Genomic DNA, 27,280 nt, shown 5'->3' on the forward strand with positions numbered 1-27,280 from the left:
CTTGTGCAATTTTGTCCCCTAAATTAATCTAGGGCTATAGGCGGTATGGAAGATAGTTTGAAAGTGCTGGTGGGACACACGGACTAATAGGTGATCAAAGCTGAAATAGCTGGTGCAATGGGATTGTGGCAGAGGTGAGGAGGTATTTCATAGTAAAGTACAAGAGCAAATAAAGTACAGAGCGTTAGTGTCTGAAGGTTCTTAAAAATGAAACTTGTATTTGTTGTGGTGTAAAAAGGAGAAGCCACTGGAAGGAGACAAAGTGGTAATACGATCAGAATATCAGAGGGGTAGCCGTGTTAGTCTGGATCTATAAAAAGTGACAGAGTCCTGTGGCATCTTATAGACTAACAGAAGTATTGAGTACAAGCCTTCATGGGTGAATAATACTCTCCTCATCAGACACATGTGGTGGAAATTTCCAGAGGCAGATTTAAATAGGCAGGCAAGAATCAGTCTAGAGATAACGAGGTTAGTTCAATCAGGGAGGATGAGGCCCTCTTTTAGCAGTTGAAATGTGAATACCAAGGGAGGAAAAACTGCTTTTGTAGTTGGCTAGCCATTCACAGTCTGTGTTTAATCCTGAGCTGATAGTATCAAATTTGCAAATGAACTGAAGTTCAGCAGTTTCTCTATAGAGTCTGGTCCTGAAGTTTTTTTTTTGTTTGTTTGTTTTTTTACACTGCAGGATGGCTACCTTTAAATCTGCTAGTGTGTGTCCAGGGAGGATGAAGTGTTCTCCTACAAGTTTTTGTATTATTGCCATTCCTAATATCTTACTTGTGTCCATTTATCCTTTCACGTAGGGATAGTCCAGTTTGGCCGATGTACATAGTAGAGGGGCATTGTTGGCACATGATGGCGTATATCACATTGGTGGATGTGCAAGTGAATGAACTGGTGATGTTGTGGCTGATCTGGCTAAGTCCTGTGATGGTGTCACTGGTGTAAATATGTGGGCAGAGATGGCATCAAGGTTTGTAGCATGAATTGGTTCCTGAGTTAGTTACTATGGTGCAGTGTGTGGTTGCTGGTGAGAATATGCTTAAGGTTGGCGAGTTGTCTGTGGGCGAGGACTGGCCTGCCTCCCAAGGCCTGTGAAAGCGAGGGATTGTTGTCCAGGATGGGTTGTAGATCACTGATGATGCGTTGGAGAGGTTTTAGCTGAGGACTGTAGGTGATGGCCAGTGGAGTTCTGTTGGTTTCTTTCTTGGGCTTGTCTTGCAGAAGGTGGCTTCTGGGTACATGTCTGGCTCTGTTGATCTGTTTCCTTATTTCCTAGTGCGGGTACAATGTAAGTTCAGACAAGTAAAGGAGAAATAAGGGATAAATCAATAGTGGAGTAGGATGTGAGGTGAAATAACTTTTTTTAGGATTGATAAAAGCCATGTTTTACTATAAAGGAAGCAATTAATGTATCAAGAGACCAACAGAAAAGGATGAGGGCTGTGATGTGGTCATTGGGGCACAAAGATGGGTTAAACAAGGAAAGTAGGCAAGAAGATACAGCATTGTTGATAGGGAGGAGGAAAGAGGACTGGGCCTGTCAAACAGATGGTTACGGGTTAATGCCTCTTTTACCTGTAAAGGGTTAAAAAGTTCACCTAGCCTAGCTGACACCTGACCAGAGGAACCAATGGGGGAATAAGATGTTTCAAAAAGGAAGGAGGGAAGTTATTCCCTTTGTTTAGAGTTTCAGCCAAAGTGAAAAAGATCAAGGAACCAGCCTCTTATCAGAGTAGTAAGTTTTAGAAAGGAATATTTTATATGTTTATTTCTTTGTAACCTGTCTTATGCAATTAGAGGTAGAATCAAATTGGGTATTCGGGTATTATTTTTTTTGTGTAATTAAATTTGTACCCAAGGGAACATCTTCTGTGTTTTAAATCTGTTGTCTGAGAGTAGCTGGTACGCTACTCTCCCCCAGATGGTTTTCTTTTATCTTTCTTTTCTTTAATTAGAAGCCTTTTTCTTAATACCCGATTGATTTCTCCTTGTTTTAAGATCCAAGGGGTTTGGATCTGTGTTCACCAGGGAATTGGTGAAGTCCCTCAAGACTATCCAGGGAAAAAGATGGTATTTGGGGTGGAGGGGGGGTGGCAGCGATACCAGATCTAAGCTAGTAATTAAGCTTAGAAGTGTCCATGCAGGTCCCCACATCTGTACACTCAAGTTCAGAGTGGGGAAGGAACCTTGACAGGGCCCAAATAAAAGTCTAAGATTCTCAATGACTTGTCTTGGCTGTTCCCACCTCATGCTTTTTCTATTGTAAAAACTGCAATTTGCTATACAGATATTAAAAAAAAAAAAAAAAAAAAGTGTCTCCACTGCACTATCAGGACCCTAGCATTGCAACATAATTCAACCCTCTTCTGGTTCTGTGCCTGTAAGCCGGCATCCCTTGCCATAATCTCTCTGGTCCACAAGGGTGTGCAATCGAACAAAGTAGTGACTGTACAGCCAACTGAAGATCAGCCAACCAAAGATCACACTGAATGTGTGTAAGGCATTTAGACTGGTCTTCAACTATTAAACAGCTGCAATATTCCCAAATTAACTAGCAAAACTATAAAGACAAAAAGGCATGGGAAGTTTTTCCTCAAGATACTGTATATTAGCGAAATTCCTGTGGTTTATTTGTAATGCAAAACAAACAGGAACTTCCTTAGTTCTCAGAGGGTCAGCAACTTCTGGAGAGAGACTTTCACGCATAGAACAATAGGAAATCTATCACTGTACCTCTCAAAATGTGGGGCCAACAATTGTTTTCTGAGGATAGCCCACAAATGAGACTTACAATAAAACTGACAGCACAGTCAGCTCCAGCTGTACACTTGCCATGAACAGTGACTGTTTAGGATAGTAGTCCATCCTTTTTAGCAGTGGCAATAGTTTATCTGTTGAGTCAAAGCTAGAGTTTAGAGAATGTAAAACCAGAACCAACAGAGCTACTGCAAAGTGAATGCATCTCCTTATGGATCTACCAACTTGCCTACTAAATTCTAATCATACAGAAGTATAGAAATCCACTGAAGGCAGCAGAACTGAAGAGTCACCACTTAGGAGATAAGTGACAGACATTAAGGTTGCACAGGTTTACAACCAGGGGTATAATTTTCATACAAGTGACGTGAGATAAGGAAAGAACCCAACTTGACACTTAAACAAGATGGACCTTTATGGATTGCAGTTATAACTAACATTTGTTTTACTTCCATTTGAATTGCATATCAGAACTGGGCTGCTCATTTTATCTGAAGTCATTTCCTATAAACAAGAAACCCTACAATAACAAACTCCAGTCACTTCTCAGACTAGACTCTCTCAATGTCTTCTCGCATGTTTTCAGTCCTTGAGTTATATTCCTTCTCTGGCAACCTATTAGTCACTCATAACAATTGGGATACCCAGAACAATGTAAAGTATAAATGCACAAGGGAAGTAGAAGGTATAAGAGAAGAAGTGAAGCATATGTTGCAAGTTCCTGTAACTAGTTCTAACTTCAAGTTTATATAAAAAAGTAGTTTAAATTTTGATGCTCAAACATGAGGGATTTAATCGTAGTCTCTGGTGACAATTTTAGAAGCTATTGAAATTCGACTCAGTCATCTTTATTTATAGACGAATTACGTTAAAACTACATTCATAGGATTTTTAAAAATTATACTGCAACAAGGAAATTTAGCATCCTCTGAATAGAATTTGTGTAATTCAAACATTTTACATGTGGTTATCAAATGAACATTTTTTATTACAGGCATTATGTTACAGCTTTGAATTATTTTTCACATTATGGACTGCAGAGATATTGTTGTGTAGGGACGCCTCAACTAATCAGATCAAGAGAGTCATCTAGGAATATGCTTCAAGTTTTAGCCACGCAGCTAAAATGACTCATGAAGTAGTCATAAGTAAACCATATGCACAAGAAAACATGACAACCCCAAAACGGGTAAACAAGCAGTTTAAAAAAAAAACCACACCAAGATAAGTAAGGTACACATGAACAGTTTCCACTCCATACGGCTAAATGCAGTGCTGCGCATGGTGTCAAATATCAGAGGGATAGCCGTGTTAGTCTGGATCTGTAAAAGCAGCAAAGAATCCTGTGACACCTTATAGACTAACAGACGTTTTGGAGCATGAGCTTTCGTGGGTGAATACATGCATCTGACAAAATGGTTATTCACCCACGAAAGCTCATGCTCCATAACGTCTGTTAGTCTATAAGGTGCCACAGGATTCTTTGCTGCTTTTACAGATCCAGACTAACACAGCTACCCCTCTGATACATGAACAGTTTAACAGAGATATTTCTATAATGCATCTCTACCTTGATGTAACATGACACGACATAACACGAATTCAGATTAACACAGTAAAGCAGTGCTCCGGGCAGGCGGGGATGCGCACTCTGGTGGATCAAAGCAAGTTCAATATAAAGCGGTTTCATTTGTAACACAGTAAGATTTTTTGGCTCCCGAGGACAGCATTGTATCGAGGAGAGGTGTATCTAGAAAAATTCAACACTAAAAAATGTCTTCTAGTGACAGAAGTCATTTAGAAAGGAAAAGTAGTTGTGAGAGAAGATCATCAATATTTCACTTTTGTGTACTTGGGTTGCCATTAAAAAACGTTTATCCACATTTTACATACATAGCTATGATGTGTGAGATCCTTCTACTACTTTTTCCAGGAATAAGGACATACCTACTACCATAATTCTTTGCAGAGGTTAATAAGTTAGGGGGCACAAGAGAGAAGTGCAAGTGCCCCAGCCAATGTTTAATCAATGTTAATCCCTGATTGCATCAGATACTAATCAATAACTGAGTAAATATTGACTTTTAAATTAAAATAATTTTCTTAATAGATTTGGTTATTAGCCACTATTAAAAAAATATGGATTATGGCCATACCTCACTATGATAACAGTTTTCTTTTACCAACACTACAGTGAACCTGCTAGCTCTTTACTGGGTACCCATGTTTAACTGGATGGAAAAATTGAGCCATGGGTGATTTTAGAAAGGTAAACATCTAGTTCAGAAATCTAGCCAACAGATATTTAATAAACTTGGAGGACGCTTCCCCCACCCACCCAAAAAGGTACAGGGGATCAGACTGATATCCAGAAGATTAGATAGGAGTGTATACAGCAGACTGTGGGAGCAGTTTGAAAGCAGGTTGCACAGGGAAGACCACATAGCAGAAGAGCGCAACTTAACCAAACCTTAACAGAACTAAGCTCTGCCACTGTAAGCTACATTGTGCCTACAGTAATTATAACCTCTCTTTTCTGCCACCCCTACTAAAAGATCATAGAATTTAATACAATGCTTCCTGCATCAAATCCATAAATTCTAGCTGAGTTCAAGCTTCTTTCACTCTCGACTTGCAGACTTCAAGGAGACTGAAAGGTAAGGTAGTTATTTCAACAGCTAGTTACCCATACATTTTCATCTTATTTCTAGCCTGAATTTGTCACCACTTGGCAGTCTCTTAAATCAGCTAAACAGATTGAATTTAATTAGTTTCACTGTAAAGCAGGTTTTCCAAACGCCAAATTATAATTGTAGCTCTTTTCTGCACTTGTTCCAATTGGTTAGTATCATTTTTGCTGTGTACACATCAGAACTGGACTCTACTACAGTGCACTCACAAAGTTGATATATAGTGGCAATATCTACTTCTACTTGACAGTCTACTGTCTATCCATCCAAGGATCACTTTGTAAGGTTCATCCTGTGAAGATACCATACACAGAGTTAAAGAAACTGAATACTCCATCACATATACATATACACACACACACACACACACACACACACACACACACACACACACAGAGTCCAGTGGCACGTAACTATACACCTAATTATTAAAGATGAAACAAAAAGGACATGGAATAATCCTTAAATTTCCGCAGAAGTTATTTATGGAAAAGAAAATAATTTCTTATTCTTTACTTGAGTAACACATTCATCCCAAACTAAAACCAATAAAGCCTTTACACCAGAAGACATGTATGTACATACATAAGTATGAGCCCACACTGAACTATTCAATCCCAATTCAGAAAGCATTTATGCACAGGCATAACTCCTAGCCCATCATCCGCATGGCTTCCTAAATTAGAGCCTTAATGGACAAATGAATCTCACATGTTTAAAAAAGAAATCAGAAAATACAGAAGAAGTTTAGATATTCTCATTACATGGCCTGTAGTGTATATTATGATGTAAACTTAAGACTAATTATAAGCATTATATTTCATACAAATATGTTAAGATTTAAGATAGCACAGTCAGAAAAATCCAAAGTTAAAGCTGCATGCATAACTGGAGTTCTGCCTCCTACGTGTATGCATCGAAATACAGTAGACAACATGAAACAGCTGGATAGCTTTCCTCAATTATAAAAATGGATTCAAATGTTTAAGATAGATCCCTGAAAATCTTGAGTATGAGAGTCTGTCCCCCCAAGATCTGTATATTATCAAGAATTTAAAACCGAACAGGAAAAAAAAAATCCATTGTGGGTCTGATGTTAACGTAACCTACCCTAGCTTTGCTCTGGTGATTCAGGATATCAGAATCCTTAGAGAGTTTTTGTTTTTTTTTTATGATGCTATTTTTCACGTGACCTCTTCAATTATAATTTTTTCCTTTACTTTCACTTCAATAGATACACATGTATATACTTACCCAATTAGAAGAAGAACTGTGCAAACCATGAGAAATCCCAGAGTATACTTGAGTGCAGCTTGAAATTGCTGTATTTTAAATTAAACAAAAACTGTTAATATATTGAATATATTAAAAAACCTGCATATTTTAACCAATAAAATCAAAGGATAGAATATTTTGTGGGACATGCTTTCTATAAAAATATTACTGTTTAACAAAACTAAAGAACTGGTTACAAGAATGCAAACTTCTGCCTTAGAGTTAGCAAGTCATATAGTTTGATGTTAAGAGTTAATAGCCATATGAAATTAAGATCTATCACACAATATATGCTCAGGCAACCTGCTCTGGCCAGATGTCACTGCTTTAAATGCTCTTGAACATCCATCTTGGGTGTGCTATTCAATAGAGAAAAGGGCATTATACTAATAGACTAATCAGAACTTTCTTCTCCAGTCTGCTTGTACTATGAAGTATGCATCTGCAACATGCCCTAATCTGAACTCTAGTACTGCTATGGGGAGTTTGACTGACATTCTCCTAATGTGGCATTCAGAATAAACGCTAGTTTCAAGAGAGCACTGCTGCCTATTTTCATTTAATGACACTCTTTTGTAACATGGCCACCACAAAGACCTGTTCCTCCTTAGGAGAAATAACTAGTTTTCTGACTACATGACCTCAAAGCCATTTTTTCCATTCTTTTTACTTCAGAGCACAGTTACAAAACAGAGCTTCAGGAGACAATACCTGAGAGACTGCTATAGGGTACAGTATTTAAACACTGGGTGTAGGGAAGGTTGGGACCAAGAGAATTGTTCCTTCTGCCCGACATTCTGCTAAAATGTGACTGCTACAATGGAGCACTGTGGAGGGCATTTCATGGACATTTAACATTAAACTAAGTATTAATATTGCAACTAAACTGGACTCCTTAATTTAGCATATTTTTAAAGAAGCCTACTATGTTTCTTGTAACAGACGTAACCACCAACTTCTTCAAATTAAAAAAGAGACTTGAATGTCAGTGTATGTATTATTTTTAGGGCTGTTGATTAATTGCAATTAACTCATGTGATTAAACTCAAATTAATTGTGATCAATCACACTGTTACACACAATACCAACTGACATGTATTAAATATTTTGGATGTTTTTCTACGTTTCCAAATATATTGATTTCTATTACAACACAGGATACAGGGTACAGTGCTCACTTTATATTATTTTTATGACAAATATTTGCACCATAAAAGTGATAAAATAGTATTTTTCAACTCACCTCAGGCAAGTACTATAGTACAATCTCTTTATCATGAAAGTGTAACTAATAAAATTAGATTTATATTGGTACGTAACTGTACTCAACGAAACAGTGTAAAACTTTAGAGCCTACAAGTCCACTCAGTCCTACTTCAGCCAGTTGCTCAGACAAACAAGTTCGGTAACAATTTGCAGGAGATAATGTTGCCCGCTTTTTGTTTACAACAACATCACCTGAAAGTGAGAACAGGCATTCGCATGGCACTGTAGTAGCTGACATGGCAAGATATTTACGTGCCAGACATGCTGAACATTCATGTGCCCCTTCACGCTTCAGCACCTATTCCAGAGGTCATGCTTGTTAAAGGAAAAAACAAAAGTGTTAATTAAATTAGTGACTGAACTCCTTGGGGTAGAATTGTATGTCTCCTGCTCAGTTTTACCCACACTCTGCTATATATTTCATGTTATAGCAGTGTTGGTTAATGATCTAGCACTTGTTCGTTTTAAGAACACTTTCACAGCAGATTTGACAAAACACAAAGAAGGTACATGTGAGATTTCTAAAAATAGCTACAGCACTCAACCCAAGATTTAAGACTCTTAAGTGTTGCCCCAAATCTGAGAGGGATGAGGCATGATGCATTCTTTCAAAAAAGTCTTAAAAGAGCAACACTCCAACGTGGAAACTACAGAACCTGAACCACCAAAAAAGAAAATCAACCTTCTGCTGGTGGCATCCGACTCAGCTGATGAAAATGAACGTGTGCCAGTATGCTGTGCTTTGGATCGTTATTGAGCAGAACCCATCATAGTCATGGACGCATGTCCTCTGGAATGGTATTGAAACATGAAGGGACATACGAATCTTAAGCACATGTGGCGCGTAAATATCTTGCGACGCCGGCTACTACAATGCCATGAGAATGCCTGTTCTCATTTTCAGGTGATGTTGTAAACAAAAAGCAGGCAGCATTATCTCCTGCAAATTGTAACCAAACTTGTTTGTCTGAGCGATTGGCTGAAGTAGGACTGAGCAGACTTTTAGGCTCTAAAGTTTTACACTGTTTCGTTTTTGAATGCAGTAATTTTTTTTTTTTTTTTTTACATTTGTAAGTTAAACAGTCATGATAAAGAGACCGCACTACAGTAATTGTAATGGCAAAATTGAAAAATACTCTTTTCAGTGCTAACATTTGTAATAAAAATAAATAGAAAGTGAGCACTGTACACTTTGTATTCTGTGTGGTAATTGAAATCAATATATTTGAAAACGTAGAAAACATCCAAAAATATTTTTAACAAATGGTATTCTATTGTTCAATCTCACGATTAATATTTTTCATCACTTGATAGCAATATTTATTTTGTTTAAAATTAACATCAGAGATAATGGTTCAACAAAAGGTACTCTGAACAGTTGAAGCAGAACAGATGTTAGACTTCATTATTATTTGGCTACTGTATTCAGACCTTAATAAAGAAGTCAAAGCCAGGTGTGGCATAAATGAACTTACGGAGCATGAGCTGGTATCATCCTCATCCTTCTCCTCATAATAGAAGTAGACAAAAGGGATCCACAAAAACACTGAGAACAATACAATGGAATACAAAGCTGAGGAGAGAAAAAAGCAGACAAAAAATTAAATCCAAGTTGTGTTGGTTTACACTGTTACACCACAACAGCTAAAAATTAACTGGTAACGTAATCGAAATGTCTTAGGACTTCACCATTTCCTCTCATCCCAACTAAAAAAAGCTGCCATTCTGATAATTTACCTCTAGAACAAGTGAGTTGAGATTGCAGAGAGTCTAGTCATTTGCTGGCCAGATAAGACATTTATTATGCATCAATCATTTAGAGGAACCTGTCAAGTCATAACTGGTAATGCATGTTTTCAAATGGCATGCAATTATATGATCAAATTATCTGCAATTATTCCTACATATGTTGTCAGTCATGTGATCTTTAGAGCTAGTATGTCAAGACTTTTTTCCTACAAAATAAACCATCAGTAATTACTGAATATATGTTTCACTTACAAATAAATCAGACTCCAACCATCAGTTCTTTTGAAAACTAGTATCCTATTGCCAATATACTGTCAGGAGTTAGAGAGAGGGGATATAGGACAGAAAATGTCAATACTCAGGATCCTTTCCACCCTCAAGGCCACAAAAATATAATTCTGTCACTGAGATTGAGCCCTTCCATCACAGAAGGCATGAGAAGAGGAAGAAGAAAAAAAGCCACCAATCGCCAAAAAACTGCAATGAGTTGCTGGATCACTCCTTTGACACTTGTGGCGAAAAGGAGTGGGGGGGGGGAGGGGGAGGAAGAGAGAGTGTGAAGCCCTCCTCTCACTGATGGGAAAGAATCAAATGACACACTCTCTCCTCTCCATCCTGCCTCACACTTCACAGCTGTGAATAGTTGACACCCACATACTTCCAGTAGCCATAGTGACAGAGCAAGAAAGAACAGACACGTGAAGGAAGAAGGGCACAATATGCCTAAAATGAGGTGGGGAGGGAGGGGGGAAGGGGAGAAGAGAGACACAGATTAGACAGTTCTTTTAAAAAGTGACAGGAAACAATCTTAAGTTCATGAACTAATTAACACATTTACTTGAAAGTCTTCAGAAAGTTGTCTTTCCTCAGATTACATGCTATAAGTTTAGGGGAGGATATTTGTTCTTATTAAAAGAAAATGAAAAATAATGCAAATCCTGTGTAGGAGCAGGATTTTAAAATTTTACTATGAGAAGTAATGTATGATTTGATTTCATCCTGCCAGCCACCTTTTCTGAATAGCAGAAAGGAATGACAGACCAGAACAATCCTTATCACTGATTACGGTCACCCTTCTGTTTTAGGATAAAATATAATGCCTACTATGCTTTCCACTATGTATTACAAATAAGGCATTCTAGTTAAATATACATTTATTTGTTTTAAGGTTTTAGTAAGAGACAAGATCTTGTATTGTATTTATGCTAAGGAGATTAGAGGAATGTTGAGGTGTGAGGCCCCAATGTGAATTGTTTTAGTTATAAAATTTAGCAAGGCTTGATTTACAATGTATTCCACTCAATATAAAATACTGCTGTCTGTATACATTGGAAGGTTTCTATAAGAGGTTGTTTGTGTGAATGAGGAATGCATGCATCAGGAAAAGATAAAGGTGTGAAAGCTATCACAAATGTCCAGATGGTCAAAAAAGAGAGAGAGAGAGAGAGACTTGGAAAGACAAGTAGACAACCAGAAAACATCCATTGTATCCGATGCTAAACATGTTAGCAGCATTAACTTCAGAGGTGACGCAGGCAGCCCCAAAGGCGAGACAACAAATAGAAGATAACGATGGGAAGCCCAACAATAACCATCAAATGATAACAGCAGAAAACCCCAAGATTAATACCATTTTAAGGACTAATGATTACAAGATGACCTTCTCGGAGGTATACTGGAATGTTAACATCAAAAGATGTACGAATTGAGAAGTAACTCAGTCACAAACTGAGACAGTAAAATCCATAGACTTCAACGGAGAAAAAAAGAAAGAACAGGGTGCTCTGCCATGAGGCTTTGGGTTCGTCTTGCCACACTACAGGAGCATCAGATCACGACCAACAGCCGGGTGCCCCATCTGGCTGGCCACTAGGTTGATCCAGACTCTGAACTGATAACTATAAACATCAGCTGGCAAGACAGAAGCATATGCTAACTGTTGTATTTTCAATAAATGCAGTGTATTTGCCTTTTCCTCTATAAAAGATTCCATTTGCTTTGTATAGCATAACACCTGTACGCACAAAATCCTCAATGTTATCTTAATGAAGTAATGACCAGCACCTCAATTAAAGTAAATCTTAGCACATCTGAATATAAAATGACATACAAAATTAAAGATAGAGATTTCGCCTAAATGACCTCATATTATTCCTATACATTCTAAGAAATTTAAATCCAATTAACATGAAAAGTCAAATAGAAATTAATCTCATCTCAAGAAAATGCTTGGTCCGCAACAGAACAGGCAGCCTGGTTACTGAAGAATGTTTTGGCTCTTCATCTTAAAAAGACCATTTAATTTAAATTAAACTTGCAGTTTATTTACAGCAGGGGTTCTCAAACTGGGAATCAGGATCCCCCAAGGGATTGTGAGATTATTATATGGGGGCGGTTGCAAGTTGTCAGCCTCTATCCCAAACTGCTTTTCCTCCAGCATTTATAACCCAGAGTTGAGTGTTCAATCCTTGAGGAGGCCATTTGGGGATTGGTCCTGCTTTGAGCAGGGGGCTGGACTAGACGATCTCCTGAGGTTCCTTCCAACCCTAATCTGTGATTCTATTGAAAAAAAAAAAAGTGTTTTTAATGTATAAGTTCGGTCGCACTCACGGGCTTGCTGTGTGAAAGGGGTCATCAGTACAAAAGTCTGAAAACCTCTGATTTACAGCACGTCGTCTAAATTCATAGACACACCTCTTAGGTAATGAGGTACAGCCCACAATCACTAGACCATTTCCTTCTTCAAAAAGCTGGAGAAAAACAAATTAAATTTGAATAGTCTTAAGCCTGTGGGGTCTGGTGGTTATGGTAGTACGGCCACATGTAAAAGCAAACCTAAAAACTAATTTCTAGGCAGGCGACAGTGACTCTTGGGCAACAAACCGACACTTTCCTCTTAATGATGGTCAACAACTGATCTTGAATTTTGACTTGCATCAGAGAGGTAGACTTTCTTCCAGACATGCTGAAGTAAGCCCCTATGTATAAGTACTCCTTAGAAAGTAAAGAATTATTATTCTACATAATTATCCAGATAAGAGCTGGGCATTAAGCACTTCTGATATTTCAGGTTCCTTTAAAGGTGTATCAGTTCGGTCACCCAAAATTACTAGTTGTTTCCAAATGTAGGCAACAAAGTCTTGGATTCAACTTATGTATCTCTGCTAGTATTGCCAGGAAGCTAGGTTGGAGGTCTAGAGATTAGTAAAATGTTGAAAAAGGCCTTGATCTTGAATTCAAGAGACTAAGAGGATGGCTGGGTTTAGTTTGTGAAAACCCTTTTTGCACTTGAGGCTAGATAAGCAATAAGGTTATTCAGTCCCTCATTTTTCCCCACTTTGGGACATACAGTAACCTGAAAAGAGGAAAGATGAGGTGAGCCAGCATGGGTCCTATGGTGTTATCAAGCCACATATTAATGAGACATTCAAGGTCAGGGCCTAGGATTGACATTAGGATATGAAAGGTAATAGTTTTATTGATCACTTGCCTCATATCTACTCTAGTGAGTGTTTTAACCTTATTCCCAGATTCTGGACCTTAGCGTCCAAAATATGGGGGTTAGCATGAAAACCTCCAAGCTTAGTTACCAGCTTGGACCTGGTACTGCTGCCACCACCCAAAAAATTAGAGTGTTTTGGGGCACTCTGGTCCCACTGAAAAACCTTCCCCGGGGACCCCAAGACCCAAATCCCTTGAGTCTCACAACAAAGGGAAATAATCCTTTTTCCCTTCCCCCCTCCAGATGCTCCTGGAGAGATACACAGACACAAGCTTTGTGAAACTACGCAGAGTGATTCCCCCTCTCCGTTCCCAATCCTGGAACAAAAGTACTTTCCTATTCCCCCCAGAGGGAATGCAAAATCAGGCTAGCAATCCAACACACAGAACTCCCCTGATTTCTTCCTCCCACCAATTCCCTGGTGAGTACAGACTCAATTTCCCTGAAGTAAAGAAAAACTCCAACAGGTCTTAAAAGAAAGCTTTATATAAAAAGAAAGAAAAATACATACAAATGTGCTCTCTGTATTTAGATGATACAACACAGGGTCAATTGCTTAAAAGAATATTGAATAAACAGCCTTATTCAAAAAGAATACAAATCAAAGCACTCCAGCACTTATATTCATGCAAATACCAAAGAAAAGAAACCATAGAACTTACTATCTGATCTCTTTGTCCTTACACTTCGAAACAGAAGGCTAGAAAGTAGAAAGTACTTCTCCAAAGCTCAGAGGAAACAGGCAGACAGACAAAAGACTCAGACACACACTTCCCTCCACCCAAAGTTGAAAAAATCCGGTTTCCTGATTGGTTTTCTGGTCAGGTGTTTCAGGTGAAAGAGACATTAACCCTTAGCTATCTGTTTATGACAGTGAGGGCAGAATGTAGTCCTTAGAACTTACATTCTGTGAAGTTACACACATCTTATTGGCTGTAATATAAACATCTGCAAAAGACATGGTTCACTAACAGGTCCTTTGCACTAAGTAAAAATCAATCAGCATTTTTCATTTAACATCTTTGACCAAGGGATTTAAATAAGTCTGTGAGGTCAAAGAATTTCTGCTGTGCTTTTATTGTACTTTTAGAATAATGGATGATAAAATATAATTAATTCCATTGGGATATTCAATATTTTAAAATACTGATTACTACTGTATACTCGATTTCTCTTGACACGTGCTATTGTGACGCTAGATCATTTGCTTCACTAGAAATGAGCTGGGATTGAGGTGATTAAAAGCACCATCCAGCAGAAAAAAAAAATTGCATGCCACTTAACAAATGTATGCTTAAATTTAGTGCAAAGTGTAGAAAGCTGAACATAGCTACCCTAAGCAACACATTAAAAAGAAAGTTTGAAGAGATGAAAAACTGCAAAGACTGAGATTTAAGATCAAAGGTGTTAAAACAAAAACATGCACACCTCTTATAAAATGGAAACAATGACCTGCCTATATATCTGGGTAGTCAGAGAACAGACGGTTCTCTGTCACACATTGGATCAGACATGCATCAACGATATTTCAGCATCTTCAAAGCCTCTGCTGGGTGGGGTCAGGATATCTTTAGGACAACTGAAATAGATGTGATAATGTGGTAATCATGACTGTTATATGGTGCAGAAATCTGGCCCTTGCACAACTAAACTTTTCAGTGTCAAAACTTATGGCACACATTCTTAACATTTGCCGGTTGGATTTTTTCATAAACAAGGAGATTAGACCATCCTGGCAAGCTGCAGTGTTGCACCAGAAGAGAAAAAGATGAGTGCAATGGAGACGTCATATCCAACGCACAAAGAAGGTACACTTCTACAGGTTTACACAGCTGAAGTTGAAGCCAAACATGAAGGAGGCTGGAAGGTTCAACTGAGGGATTTAAGAGCCTAAACACTCCCATACTAACTCTTGCAGAAGAAGAGGAGGACTGCAAGGGACCATTCAAGATGGATGTCCACTCTACATGCCAGAACTGCTACATCATAGCCATGTGAATCTGTTGCTACTGCCTACATTTAAAGAGAAAACAATACACCTCACACATACTGTTTCAATAATCAAAAATTTAATCATAATAATCCTACTTTGTGGTGATTGAGTTAACCAGCTTTGACATCAAGCTAGGCAAAAAGAGATTAGCTGGAGGTAATCTACATTTAGTATTAAGCTAGTTACTGGAAAAAACTGTTTTCTGATAGGAAGCACAAACTCAAGAGTCTCAAATTCCCACTTCTCTACATTCACTCAATTTAAGAATGGTTATGCTGGGTCAAAGCAATGGACCATCTGGCCCAGAATCCTGTCTTTCAATAGTGGCCAATGTAAGCTGCTTCAGAGGAAATGAGCAGACCAGGTCATTATCAAGTGATCCATCTCCTTCACCCATTCCCAGCTTCTGGCAAACAGAGGCTAGGATCATCATCCCTGCCCATCCCAGCTAATAGCCATTGACAGGCATATTCTCCATGAAATTGCTTAGCTCCTTTTTGAACTCTGTTATAGTCTTGGCCTTCACAACATCCTCTACCAAAAAAAGAGTTCCACAAGTTGACTATGCATTGTGTGAAGAAATACTCTTTTGTTTTAAACCTGCTGCCTATTAATTTCCATTTGGTGACCCCTAGCTTGTGTTATGAGAAGTCATAAATAACTTTACTTTCTCCACTGTTTTAATATACCTCAATCATCTCTTTTCCAAGCTGAATACTCCCAGTCTTATTAATAACACCTCATAGGATAACTATTCCAAACCCCTAATCATTCTGGTTGGCCTTTGCTGTACCTTTTCCAATTCCAGTATATCTTTTTTGAAATGAAGAAACCAGATCTGCATGCAGTATTCAGGATGTAGGTGTACCATGGATTTATATAGAGGTAATGATATTTTCTGTCTTATTATACCTTTCCTAATGATTTCCAACATTATTAGCTTTTTTGACTGCCGCTGCACACTGAGTGGATGTTTGAGAACTATCCACAATGCTCCAAGACCTCTTTGAGTGGTAACAGCTAATTTAGACCCTGTCATTTTGTGTGTATAGTTGGGATTATATTTTCCAATTTGTATTACTTTGCATTTATCAACATTGAATTTCATCTGCCATTTTGTTACAAAGTCACTCAGGTTTTGAGAGATTACTTTGTAATTCTTCACAGTCTGCTTTGGATTTAACCATCTTGAATACTTTTGTATCATCTGCGAACTTTGCCACTGCACTGCTTACGCCTTTCTCTAGATTATTTATAAATATGCTGAACAGTACTGGTCCCAGTACAAACCCCTGGGGGACACTACTATTTACCTCTCTACATTCTGAAAAACTGACCATTTATTCCTACCCTTGTGTCCTATCTTTTAACCAGTTCCTAATCCATGAGAAGATTTTCCCTCTTATCCGATGACACCTTATTTTGCTTTAGAGCCTTCGGTGAGGGACTTTGTCAAAGGTTTTCAGAACATCTAAACAACAATATCCACAGGATCCCCCTTGTCCACATGTTTGTTGACTCCCTCAAATAATTCTAGTAGATTGATGAGGCATGACTTCCTTTTACAAAAGGCATGTTGACTCTTCCCCAACACATTGTATTCATTGAGATGTCTGATAATACTGATCTTTACTACAGTTTCAACCAATTTGCCTGGTACTAAAGTTAGGCTTACCGGCCTGTAATTGTCAGGATAGCCTCTGGAGCCTTTTTTAAAAATTGACATCATATTAGCTATCCTCCAGTCATATGGTACAGAAGTTGATTTAAGAGATAGGTGACATACCACACAGTTAATAGCTGTGCAATTTCATAGTTGAGTTCCTTCTGAACGCTTGGTGATATATTACTGTTTAAATTTATCAGTTTGTTCCAAAATCTTCAACTCCTCAATCTGGGACAGTTCCTCAGATTTGTCACCTAAAAATAATGACTCAAGTCTGAGAATCTGCCTCATGTGCTTAGCCATGAGGACTGATGCAAAGAGTTTTTAGTTTCTCGCAACGGCCTTATCTTTCTTGAGTGCAGTTTTAGCATCTCATTCACCCAGTGGCCCCCACTGGTTGTTTAGTAGGCTTCCTATTTCTGATGTGTTTAAAATTTTTTTGCTCTTACTTTGACTCTCTGGCTAACAGTTCTTGAAATTCTTTTTTGGCCTTCCTGATCATTTTTTTACACTTCATTTACTAGAGTTTATGCTTCTTTCCATTTTCCTCAATAGGATTTAACATGCACTTTTTGAAGGATGATTTTTTTGCCTCTTTTACTTTACTGTTTAGCCACAGTGGCACTTTTTTGGTCCTCTGTTTTTTAATTTAGGGTGGTTATTTGTTTTGTAATGCAAGGCAGGAGGAGACAATGATTGTTACACCATCACTTATTCAACACACATACAAATGGCAGCCAATCAGCATAACATGTTGATTAACAGCCTCCTTTGTAAATGCATTAATATGCCATGTTGACCATAAACATTTTTTCCTCTCATTAAATTTATGCTAACACTGATGTAATGCAATACATCAACACTGGCTGAACGAGAGTCTTTGATTTCACTTGGTAAGATTGAAAATGAAATGTTACAACAAAATGACATTCAGAAAACATTTTTCTTGAATTAAGAATGCACTTGAAAGGAATGTTTAAAAGCTATGACATAAGTTTTTAACCTGGAGTCAAGAGTGCCCTCCCGTTTCTTTATAGATAAACAGAAATGTTTCAAAACCCTTTCTTAACATGTAGTGAATAGGGGCTGGAATTTCAAAGCAACAACTTAGCAGCCAACAGTCCTTGGTTTAACAGGGACTACTGATTTCTTGAGTGGTTAACCTGATTGTCCTTTTCCTCCTCCTGATGCCTGAAGACCATTTTTCTTTCCAGCTACAATTCTGGCCAAACGGTAGATAATTCAGTTGCTGAAAACTCTATTTAATCTTTCAGGAATGACTAAGGTTTCAGAAGTTGATGCTATTTCATTTGGCTTTTGAGAGCAATAGCTTGGAGGACAGATTCTACACTGAAGGAAATGTTTTTATATAATCAGTTTGCCTACAATATGCAATATTTTTGAAGTATATTTTAATCAGTGGACCATTCAGAAGCAGATTCATTACATGACTATAAAAAGAACCATATGCTAAAGATTTTGATTACCTCTGCTGAAGTAAGCCAGTGTGTGTGGAAAATATTATATTTGTTGAAAACTCAAATGTACAAGTTCATTACAAAAATTCAGTAGAACAAAACAGAGGCCTACTGAGCAAAATAAAATGATAAATTTTGCAAATCTGTAGTCCAACAGAACCTTGAAAAAGGTCATTTATATGAAAAAAACTTTCCTTACAACACTATTAGGATTATGAGTAACAAAGTACTGTACTTGTACTTCTGTTCAGGAAAAGAAAGCAGGAAGAAAAAAAAGATACTGAAGGCAGAGTAAACTGAAGGCAGAGTAAACAAAACACTGCATTTACATATGAATTAAATATTCTTATTGCTCCTCTATGCTGCTCTATGAAAGCTGAACTCACAAAACAGGTTATTTTTTCAGAAGCAAGATTCTGAAGATTATGAGTATTAGCTTTCCAGATTTTGAGAAAAGATTCCATAGGTTCAGACAGCAGAATATCAGAAACAATGGCCTGCTCTGCCTAGCAGGCAGAAAGCTCTTGAGCCTGTAAAGAAATTAGAAAAGGTAAGGCCATTACCTTTGAAAGATTTGAGTTCTTAATGCGTACTATTTATCTTCATAGGAGAAGATTAGACACCTTAATCCATTTTCTTTATGTCACTTAAACTTAGTATGTCTACAGTATGGTCTTCCTAAGTCAATTCAGTGGCATTCAAAACAATGTAGTCTGAAACAAAGATGGTACTTAGACAGTTATGGTCTTCTGAAGTTTGTATAGAAAGCACAGTTCAAGAGGATGACCAGTTTTCTTTCAGGATCACAGCTCTGAAAACGTGGCTCATCTCATCTGCAAAATACTATCTGTAAGAACGCAAAGGGAAGGTCATATAAATTTCTTCCTCAGCAGAAGTAGAAGCTAAACGTGGACAAGAATGCTAACGGCTATCCCACATGACAACTCCCGATTCAGGGTTTTTTTCCCCCAGGACAAAGAAACAGTTTTAAATGGTAGGAGCATGAGTTCTTAGTTAAAAATGTAGTAGATAGAATCCAGGGAAAAAGCGTTCTAATTTTTTTTTCCCCTACATCAGTTACTAATTAATTGGTTGGCATTCTTTATTCACAAACTTAAGTTTCACAGATAGTTACCCCCCACAAAACAACAAAATGCAAACATTTTAGTAAGACAGTTTGTACTGTACAAACACCATCTGAAACAGCAAAAGGACTTCTCAACCAAAAAAGTCTAAGCCATACTCTTTCATTTTAGAATTTTAACAAGTTAAATTCTGAACCTTATCTAGAGAGGAATCCCACAACCAAAACCACCATCCCATGAAACAAACTATTGTATTAAAGAAATCATGATCCAGATGTTTTAACGGAGCACCCCTTGGGATTGGGAACCCATTGTACTAGATACCATACAAATACAAGCAGACAAGAGTTGAAAATCTAATCCAATCTACAGCTCAAGGCACAGTTCTAGAAGGACTCAGTTATTCTTTTCCATTGAGGTTATTAAACCAGATCCATCACAATGGATTCACCGGTAGCACATTAAGCAACATGACTAGCATCTTTACTGCACAGGTTACCTTACTGCCTCGAAACAGGTTCTTATTCATATATGAAGGATAACAGTGAAATAGTCAAGACCAACTAAATTATTTTTAAGAAAGCCAATTGTGACGTTGCAGTTCTGGCGGGACCCAACTGAGTGCGCCAATTCAGGACCAATTGCTCAAACAGGGCAGTCACAGCCCAAGGCTGGGGTTTTTCCACCTCTAAGGCAAACCAAACCAGCCAAACAAAAAGGACTTTGGTTTTACCCCACTGGCTAACCACAAGTCACACAAGCAGTTTCCTTAGACACACCAGTCTCCCAGTATCACCACCAGTGCCACCCGTCCTGGGATGAATGGTTATGAAAACCAACACCCCAGTAAAAGAAAAAGGTTCTCTCGATCCCAAAGGACCAAGCCCCAGACCCAGGTCAATATACACATTAGATCTTACCCACAAATCACGCTGTTGCCAATCCTTTAGAATCTAAAGGTTTATTCATAAAGGGAAAAAGATAGAGATGAGAGCTAGAATTGGTTAAATGGAATCAATTACATACAGTAATGGCAAAGTTCTTAGTTCAGGCTTGTAGCAGTGATGGAGTAAACTGCAGGTGCAAATCAAGTCTCTGGAGAACATCCCCCACTGGGATGGGTCCTCAGTCCCTTGTGTAGAGCTTCAGCTGGAAGCAAAATCCCTCCAGAGGTAAGAAGCAGAACTGAAGACAAAATGGAGATGAGGCCTCCGCCTTATATAGGCTTTTCCAGGTGCAAGAATACTTTTGTTCTCACTGTGGAAAGTTACAGCAAAATGGAGTCTGCAGTCACATGGGCCAGTTTCTGCACACCCTGCTGAGTCACAGGGCGTAACTGCCTTCTCTCGATGGGACAATTGTGTAGGTGATGGTCCTTAATGGGCCATCAAGCAGGCTAAACAGAGCTGACACCAACTTGTCTGGGATCTTTCCCAGTAACACGACAGCATACAGCCAATATTCGTAACTTCAACTACCAAAATGCTACAGACATATAGACAGAATAATCGTAACCAGTAATCCATAACCTCGTCTTAGACACCTTATATGACCCCCTTTACCTAGGATTTTATGCCAATACAGGACCTTGGTTGCAACCCATGTTCTATATGGTCCCAGTTTATATCAATAACCTCACACCAATGTACACTTCATACTGTATTAGTAAAATATAACTAAGTAAGGAACTCTGTATTATAGTAGTCTAACTCGACTGTTCCAGAAACATGAAATACCTTTATTGCACACTGTTAAACAATGAATTATTCAGTAGTCTTTCAAGATGTACATATACAGAAGGTATGCACTAAAACTCATCTTCACTCCACTGCACTAATAAAATGGTTTTTAGAAGCCGTTTTTATTCACACAGAGTTTGGTCAATCTCAAGATATCACACTGGAACACTAAAGTTGAATTTATTACAAACTACTATTGATTTTTTGCTGCAATTTCTAAGGGAGTACAAGACAAAAAATAAATGGGCATTTGCTGATAGCAGATTTGAAAATTTTCATAGTCTAATAATAATGTTGTTCCTACTTCTCTCTCATTAGCATCTTCTACCCATATGCGCAAGTTAAGTTTCAATCCTTACCTCTCTACCCTTTGTAAACTCTTTGAGGCAGTGACTGTCTCATTTCTACATTACTTGACACAATGGAGGTCCCTAACCCTGAATCTGAGCCTTGAAGTAACAGTTTTAGTTAGTATGTCTGATATTAAAACTTAGTTTCTCCTATGCTCAGTTCATCTAATTACTCTTGAAACATTATCTTGTACTACAGTAAGCCTCCTTCCAATGTCAGTTGCATCCTTCAGATACTTTTAGGCCATTATGTTCCACATTAGGGGCTTTATAATCTATAGCTATTCAGACTGTACTTTCTCTCATTGATTTTAATCATTTTATCTATTTTCCAAATTTGCTCTAATGTATCTATTTTACTGTTATTGATGTGTCCAGGAACTTGTATGCAGAAACCAGATAAGCATATCTACTGGCAAATCATACTAGCAAGTCTGGTGTGACCCCAAAAGAATACATCAAAAGGTTAAAAAAACCTGACACATTTATGGAAGTATGGCCTTCTGCAGAAGTAATAGTTCATAATCCTAGTACATTAGCCACTTGGGTACTTAAGTAATCTGTACTAGCACTCTTCACAAGTCTCAAGAAAATTCCCATCACAGCAATACCACTCCTACAGCTCTTCAGTATCCCAAAGAAACCTTCAAGACATAATCACTTAAATTCTCTCTTTCTAGAAATATTTAATTTTGCATGAAAAATAAAAACACAGGAAGAGCTGGGAGAGTACAGACCCAGCTCACCAAACCACCACTTCACTCATCAGCCAACTGAGCCAGCAGCTATTCAAAAGAAGTGCTGCTCTCTGCCTCACAAATCCGATGCCTTAAGCTTAGTCATCCTGGGCCTTGCTACAGGTCCAGCACATCCTGCAGTCAGAAAAGGGTGTGTTTCTAGTGGGATCTTGGCCCTGCAGAATTTAACATTTTTCAGTGACCTGGAAGAAAATCGGTGAAAGTCTGTAAGGGGAGTGGTAAATAAAACAGGACAGGTCACTGATACAGTGCAATACGGATTGCTCTAAGTTACATGCAAGCAAACTATACACATTTCAATACAACTAACTGTAAATCTAACAAAAATGTAGGCCATGCTTACAGGATGGGGGCTACTCATGGAAGCAAGAACTCTGAAAAAAGATTTGGGGATCATGGCGGACAATCAGACGCATTTCCGGTGCAACACTATGGCCAAAAGGGCTAATGCAATCCTTAGATTAGAGGTCCCCAAACTGCAGGCCACCCCCTAGAGGGCATGGAGTAACATTCAGGGTGCACGGCTAGGGCCTTGGCCAGCCCCTACAGGGGACTGGCAGGGAGCACCCAGGGTCCCGACTGCCAGCCCTAGCTTTGACCCCATTACTCTAGTCTGCGCCCCTCCCCACCTACCAAGCCACAGCACTAGCCTGAAAACTTTGGCGACCACTGCCTTAGATGTATAAACAGGGGAATCTTGAGTAGGGGTAGAGACTTCTATATTTGGCACTGGTACAACTGCTGCTGAATACTGTGTCCAGTTGCGGTGCCCACAATTCAAGAAGGATGTTAAGCTGGAGGGTTCAGAGAAGAGCATAAGAATGATTAAAAGATTAGAAAACCTGATTTCTAGCAATAGTCTCAAAGAGCTCAGCCCACTTAGCTTAACGAATAGAAGGTTATGTACATACATACAGGGAACAAATATTTGATAATGGGAGTGATGTGCCATTCCATATTCTTCATGAAAATATGCTTATGATATGAATATGACATAACAGATATACTTTCTGCCAGATGGCTCACGTGAGATCATTGGAAAGGTTCTGATTTACTGAATGTGATTATCCAATCTGTATGCCTGTATCAATTCTGTATCTGAAGTTAGAAATATTGACTATGTATCTGTATTTCAACTATGCTACTTTGGGTGATGCCTACTGCTAACGCTTCAGGTACAACAATGGAAAAGCCAGACAGTGTGGATGGCCTATCAGCAAGGACAACGGACTGTGAAAAGCTTGGCCTTCCTGTGGACACTCCATATTACACCGTTAATGAGTCAGGGGCAATCTCAGAGTCAGGTGGTCTTGTTACTCGATACTAAAACATTACCTGGGATGACTTCTAACTTTCCACTGTAAGGGAAGGGGAGGAGGGGGGGGGGAAAAAAATCAAACAAAGAACTCCCGCCTTATGCAATTCCTACTTAAGGGTGGGGAGTGAGGTAATCCAAGATCACCAGTTCTCCCCTGCCACCCTACCCAAGATACTGCTGGAAACAGCTAAGACTGAACTAGGAGAAAGAGCTGAACCCAGGCTGGAAGGGTGTCTGGCCTGTGAAGACAACTATTAGAACCGCATTTAGGGTGAGAATTTGCATGTAACCAGTTGTTTTAGTTTTGTGACAGATCCAAACCAGTGGGGTACAGGAGTCTGGTAGAGGGCAAATATACTGGGTACTGGATGAGTAGTTTTCTGTTCCCTGAGTGACCAGAGCAGGGGCTGCACTAGAGTATCAGGAACCTGCTAGAACCAATTAAGGCAGACAGGCTGATTAGAACACCTGCAGCCAATCAAGGCAGGCTAATCAGGGCACCTACATTAAAAAGGAGCTCACTCCAGTCAGGGAGTGGGGAGTCAGAGGAGAGGAAGTGCGTGTGAAGAGCTGAGAGCAAGAGGCGCAAGGAGCTGACTGTGTGCTGCTGGAGGACTAAGGAGTACAAGCATTATCAGACACCAGAAGCAAAGTCCTGTGGTGAAGATAAAGAAGGTGTTTGGAGGAAGCCATGGGGAAGTAGCCCAGGGAGGTATAGCTGTCATGCAGCTGTTACAGGAGGCACTATAGACAGCTGCAATCCACAAGGCCCTGGGCTGGAACCCGGAGTAGAGGGTGGACGTGGGTTTCCCCCCCAAACATCCCAACTCCTGATCAAATACAGGAGAAGTTGACCCAGACTGTGGGGATGATCATTGAGGTGAGCAAATCTGCCAATAAGCACAAGACCCACCAAAGTAGAGGAGGAACTTTGTCAGTTTATTAAGGTTAGTTTACGTGCTCTATTTTCTTAGTAATTTGCCTTGTTCTAACTGTTAACTCCTTAAACTACTCAAAATACACCTGTAACAGTTAATAAATTTATTTCTGGGTTATAATATAACCCAGTTTATGTGATTTCTAACTGAGGTGGTGAGGAGTTGCATACACCCTCCTCCACACAGAGGGAAGAGGCAAAATTTCATATAATGTTTTACTCTGGGGGACGTGGGGGAGAGATGGACATCTGGGTGCTGAGGAAGCCCTTTAAGCTGAGCCTTCCCAGAGTGGATCTCTGTCTCTCTGTGTAGCTGGGTATGGCCCTGCCTGTGTGCTTGTCTGGAAAGGGATAGATGTGGGGGGCAGCAGGGATAGCTCAGTGGTTTGAGCATTGGCCTGCTAAACCCAGGGTTGTGAGTTCAAGCCTTAAGGGGCCCATTTAGGGAACTGGGGTAAAAATCTGTCTGGGGATTGGTCCTGCTTTGAGTAGGGGATTGACCTAGATGGCCTCCTGAGATGCTTTCCAACCCTAATACTATTCTATGATTCTATAAATATCATACTGCCTCTATATAAATCCATGGCACGCCCACATCTTGAATAGTACCAGGTAAAAGGGGGCCGAGGCTGGCAGAATAGTCTGACTCAGTGGCATCCCAGCACACTAGGTGACATCCCAGGGAGTCCAGTCTGTCACAACGGGCTCTTTCATCTAGCAAAGAAAGGTACAGCATGATCTAATGGCCAGAAGTTGAAGTTAGACAAATTCAGACTGGAAACAAGGTCTTTAACAAAAAGAAAAGAAAAAAAAACACAACCCACAACTAACAGTGAGGGTAATTAACCACTGGAACATATTTATCAAGGACTGTGGTGGAATCTCCATCATTGGAGATGTTTTTAAATGAAAGGTACGCTTGAGGAATTATTTTGAGGACATTCTGCAGCCTGTGTTATACAGGAGATCAGACTAGATATCACTATGGTCCCTTCTGGCCTTGGGATCTTTAAATCTATGGGGAAAAAAAGGGAGGACCACATGTTTTCTATTTGTCTTTGCATCTGAGAGATGCACAAGGCATTTGTGACCTTCTGCTTCTCAGAGAGGTTATTTTTTGGCAATTCTATATGAAAAATTGGCTACTTGCAAGGCAGGAATTCTGTGAAAAAATAGTATACGATGCTGTAATTAGCAACCATCCATGCACATGTACAAGAGGTTTGCATTTAGGTCATACAGGCATTTCTTAATTTCTATCTTGAGATTACAAACTAAAAATGTTGTACTGGAGATCCATATTTGTCTCATGGACTATCGGATTGGAGCTATCTACTGAATTCCTAAAAGAGAGTCAAGTTAAGCACTCAAACATTAGGAAGTGCCACTTAAGGATGCCTCTTCAAACTTAATTCTGTCCTTCTGAATACGTGCTGTTTGATTATATTTTAGTCTAAACTTTCAATTGACAGACTTTGCTACCTAAATATGTAAAATAACTGTTAAAATACACACACAAAATTGTCACATACAATTAAAGTTATGGAAACATTAAAGTTAAGATAATCATCAATGAACTGCTTTGTACTTTGTGAAATTTCATACTGCTGGACTAAACAAGATAAGTGCAATGAAGTTGTGACTAGCAAGCAGCACATACAAAGCACAGAGCATTAGTAACCCATGTGTACCTAGATAACCCTATTTTTAGAAGCCTCAATTGCTGCAGTTTCCATAAAGGATTTCTTTCATGAACCTTCAGTTTGCCAAAATTCTGCAGATACTTGCTGCTTATTTCTTGCTTTGCAGTTTGACCTTTATGTTGGCTATTACTAAAATTTGGATCTGATCATGTGTCAGCCTCCTGAAAGTTAATGAAAGCTGCTGACCTCTGCATGGTCAGTGTGACTTCTTGTGAGCTTTCCAAGCTTCATCAGGGTTGAAGTTGATTGTTAAAGGTTAAATGAATTGGTCCAAAAGGGCTTACGTGACTTGAAGCAGCGGTGAAGGATGTTGTTAAGGTCTTGGTGGATGGGCAAATAGTTTCCCACAATCCTCTGGAATTCCTGAAGTGTTGTGGCATTAAAATTAACTTTGAAATACCTTTCTAATTTGCATGAAAATGTTATGGAGTTACATTTCAAATCATTGTTGTTATCCTTCAAAACAATCACTGCATTCCATCTTGAAAAAAGATCAACTTTCTGGGTGCGCTTAGCATTTTTTTGGGGTGGGGGGAATCAGGGGAGTAGGAATTTCCCACATGTGGTGAAGGAAGAAGATGAAAGGCCTAAGTGTGAACAGAGAAGCTGCTGCACTTCCCAAAGGAGGCACTGAACTGGGGTTCGTGATGCAGTGCAGATCCTTCTCTTGCATAGGAAGTCTGTATCCAACAGCAGAAAAGAGTTTTTACCAGGAGCTCACATTAGTCAGACAGACAGGATCACCAAGCAGTGGAGGCCATACAAGTAGATATGTAAGCAAGAGAAATGCTTATTTCTTGATCAACTTGACTGATTGGTCCTTCAGCCCTTATACAGACTGCACTGATCACAATACAACTTCTCTTATCCTGGCCTTCCTTCTCCATGAGCAGCCATGCTTTTTCACGAAAAAAATCTTCCTCTCTCTTCGGAGGTCAGCAGAGTGGTAATTTCAGTTCCCGTTGGTACCACTCAGCAACAGCTGCAGTCCATGAATTGTCAGTGAGC

The 27,280-nt window shown here is 39.0% G+C and overlaps 1 protein-coding gene across 4 annotated transcripts in view; it reads right to left on the reverse strand.

Annotated features, from left to right (window-relative positions):
* LMBRD1 (LMBR1 domain containing 1) overlaps window positions 1-27,280 on the reverse strand; it is a 240,092-nt gene that overhangs the window by 194,907 nt on the left and 17,905 nt on the right. For all 4 annotated transcript variants that reach the window (XM_030555680.1, XM_030555679.1, XM_030555677.1 and 1 more), the window contains exons 4-5: window positions 9,470-9,567; window positions 6,708-6,775 (exon numbers count right to left, since the gene is read on the reverse strand). In XM_030555680.1, the coding sequence (XP_030411540.1) occupies window positions 6,708-6,775; window positions 9,470-9,567 (166 nt within the window). The remainder of the gene's footprint in view (window positions 1-6,707; window positions 6,776-9,469; window positions 9,568-27,280) is intronic.

Source organism: Gopherus evgoodei, chromosome 3 (assembly GCF_007399415.2).
Source record: "Gopherus evgoodei ecotype Sinaloan lineage chromosome 3, rGopEvg1_v1.p, whole genome shotgun sequence".
In the NCBI taxonomy this organism is placed as follows: domain Eukaryota; kingdom Metazoa; phylum Chordata; order Testudines; family Testudinidae; genus Gopherus; species Gopherus evgoodei.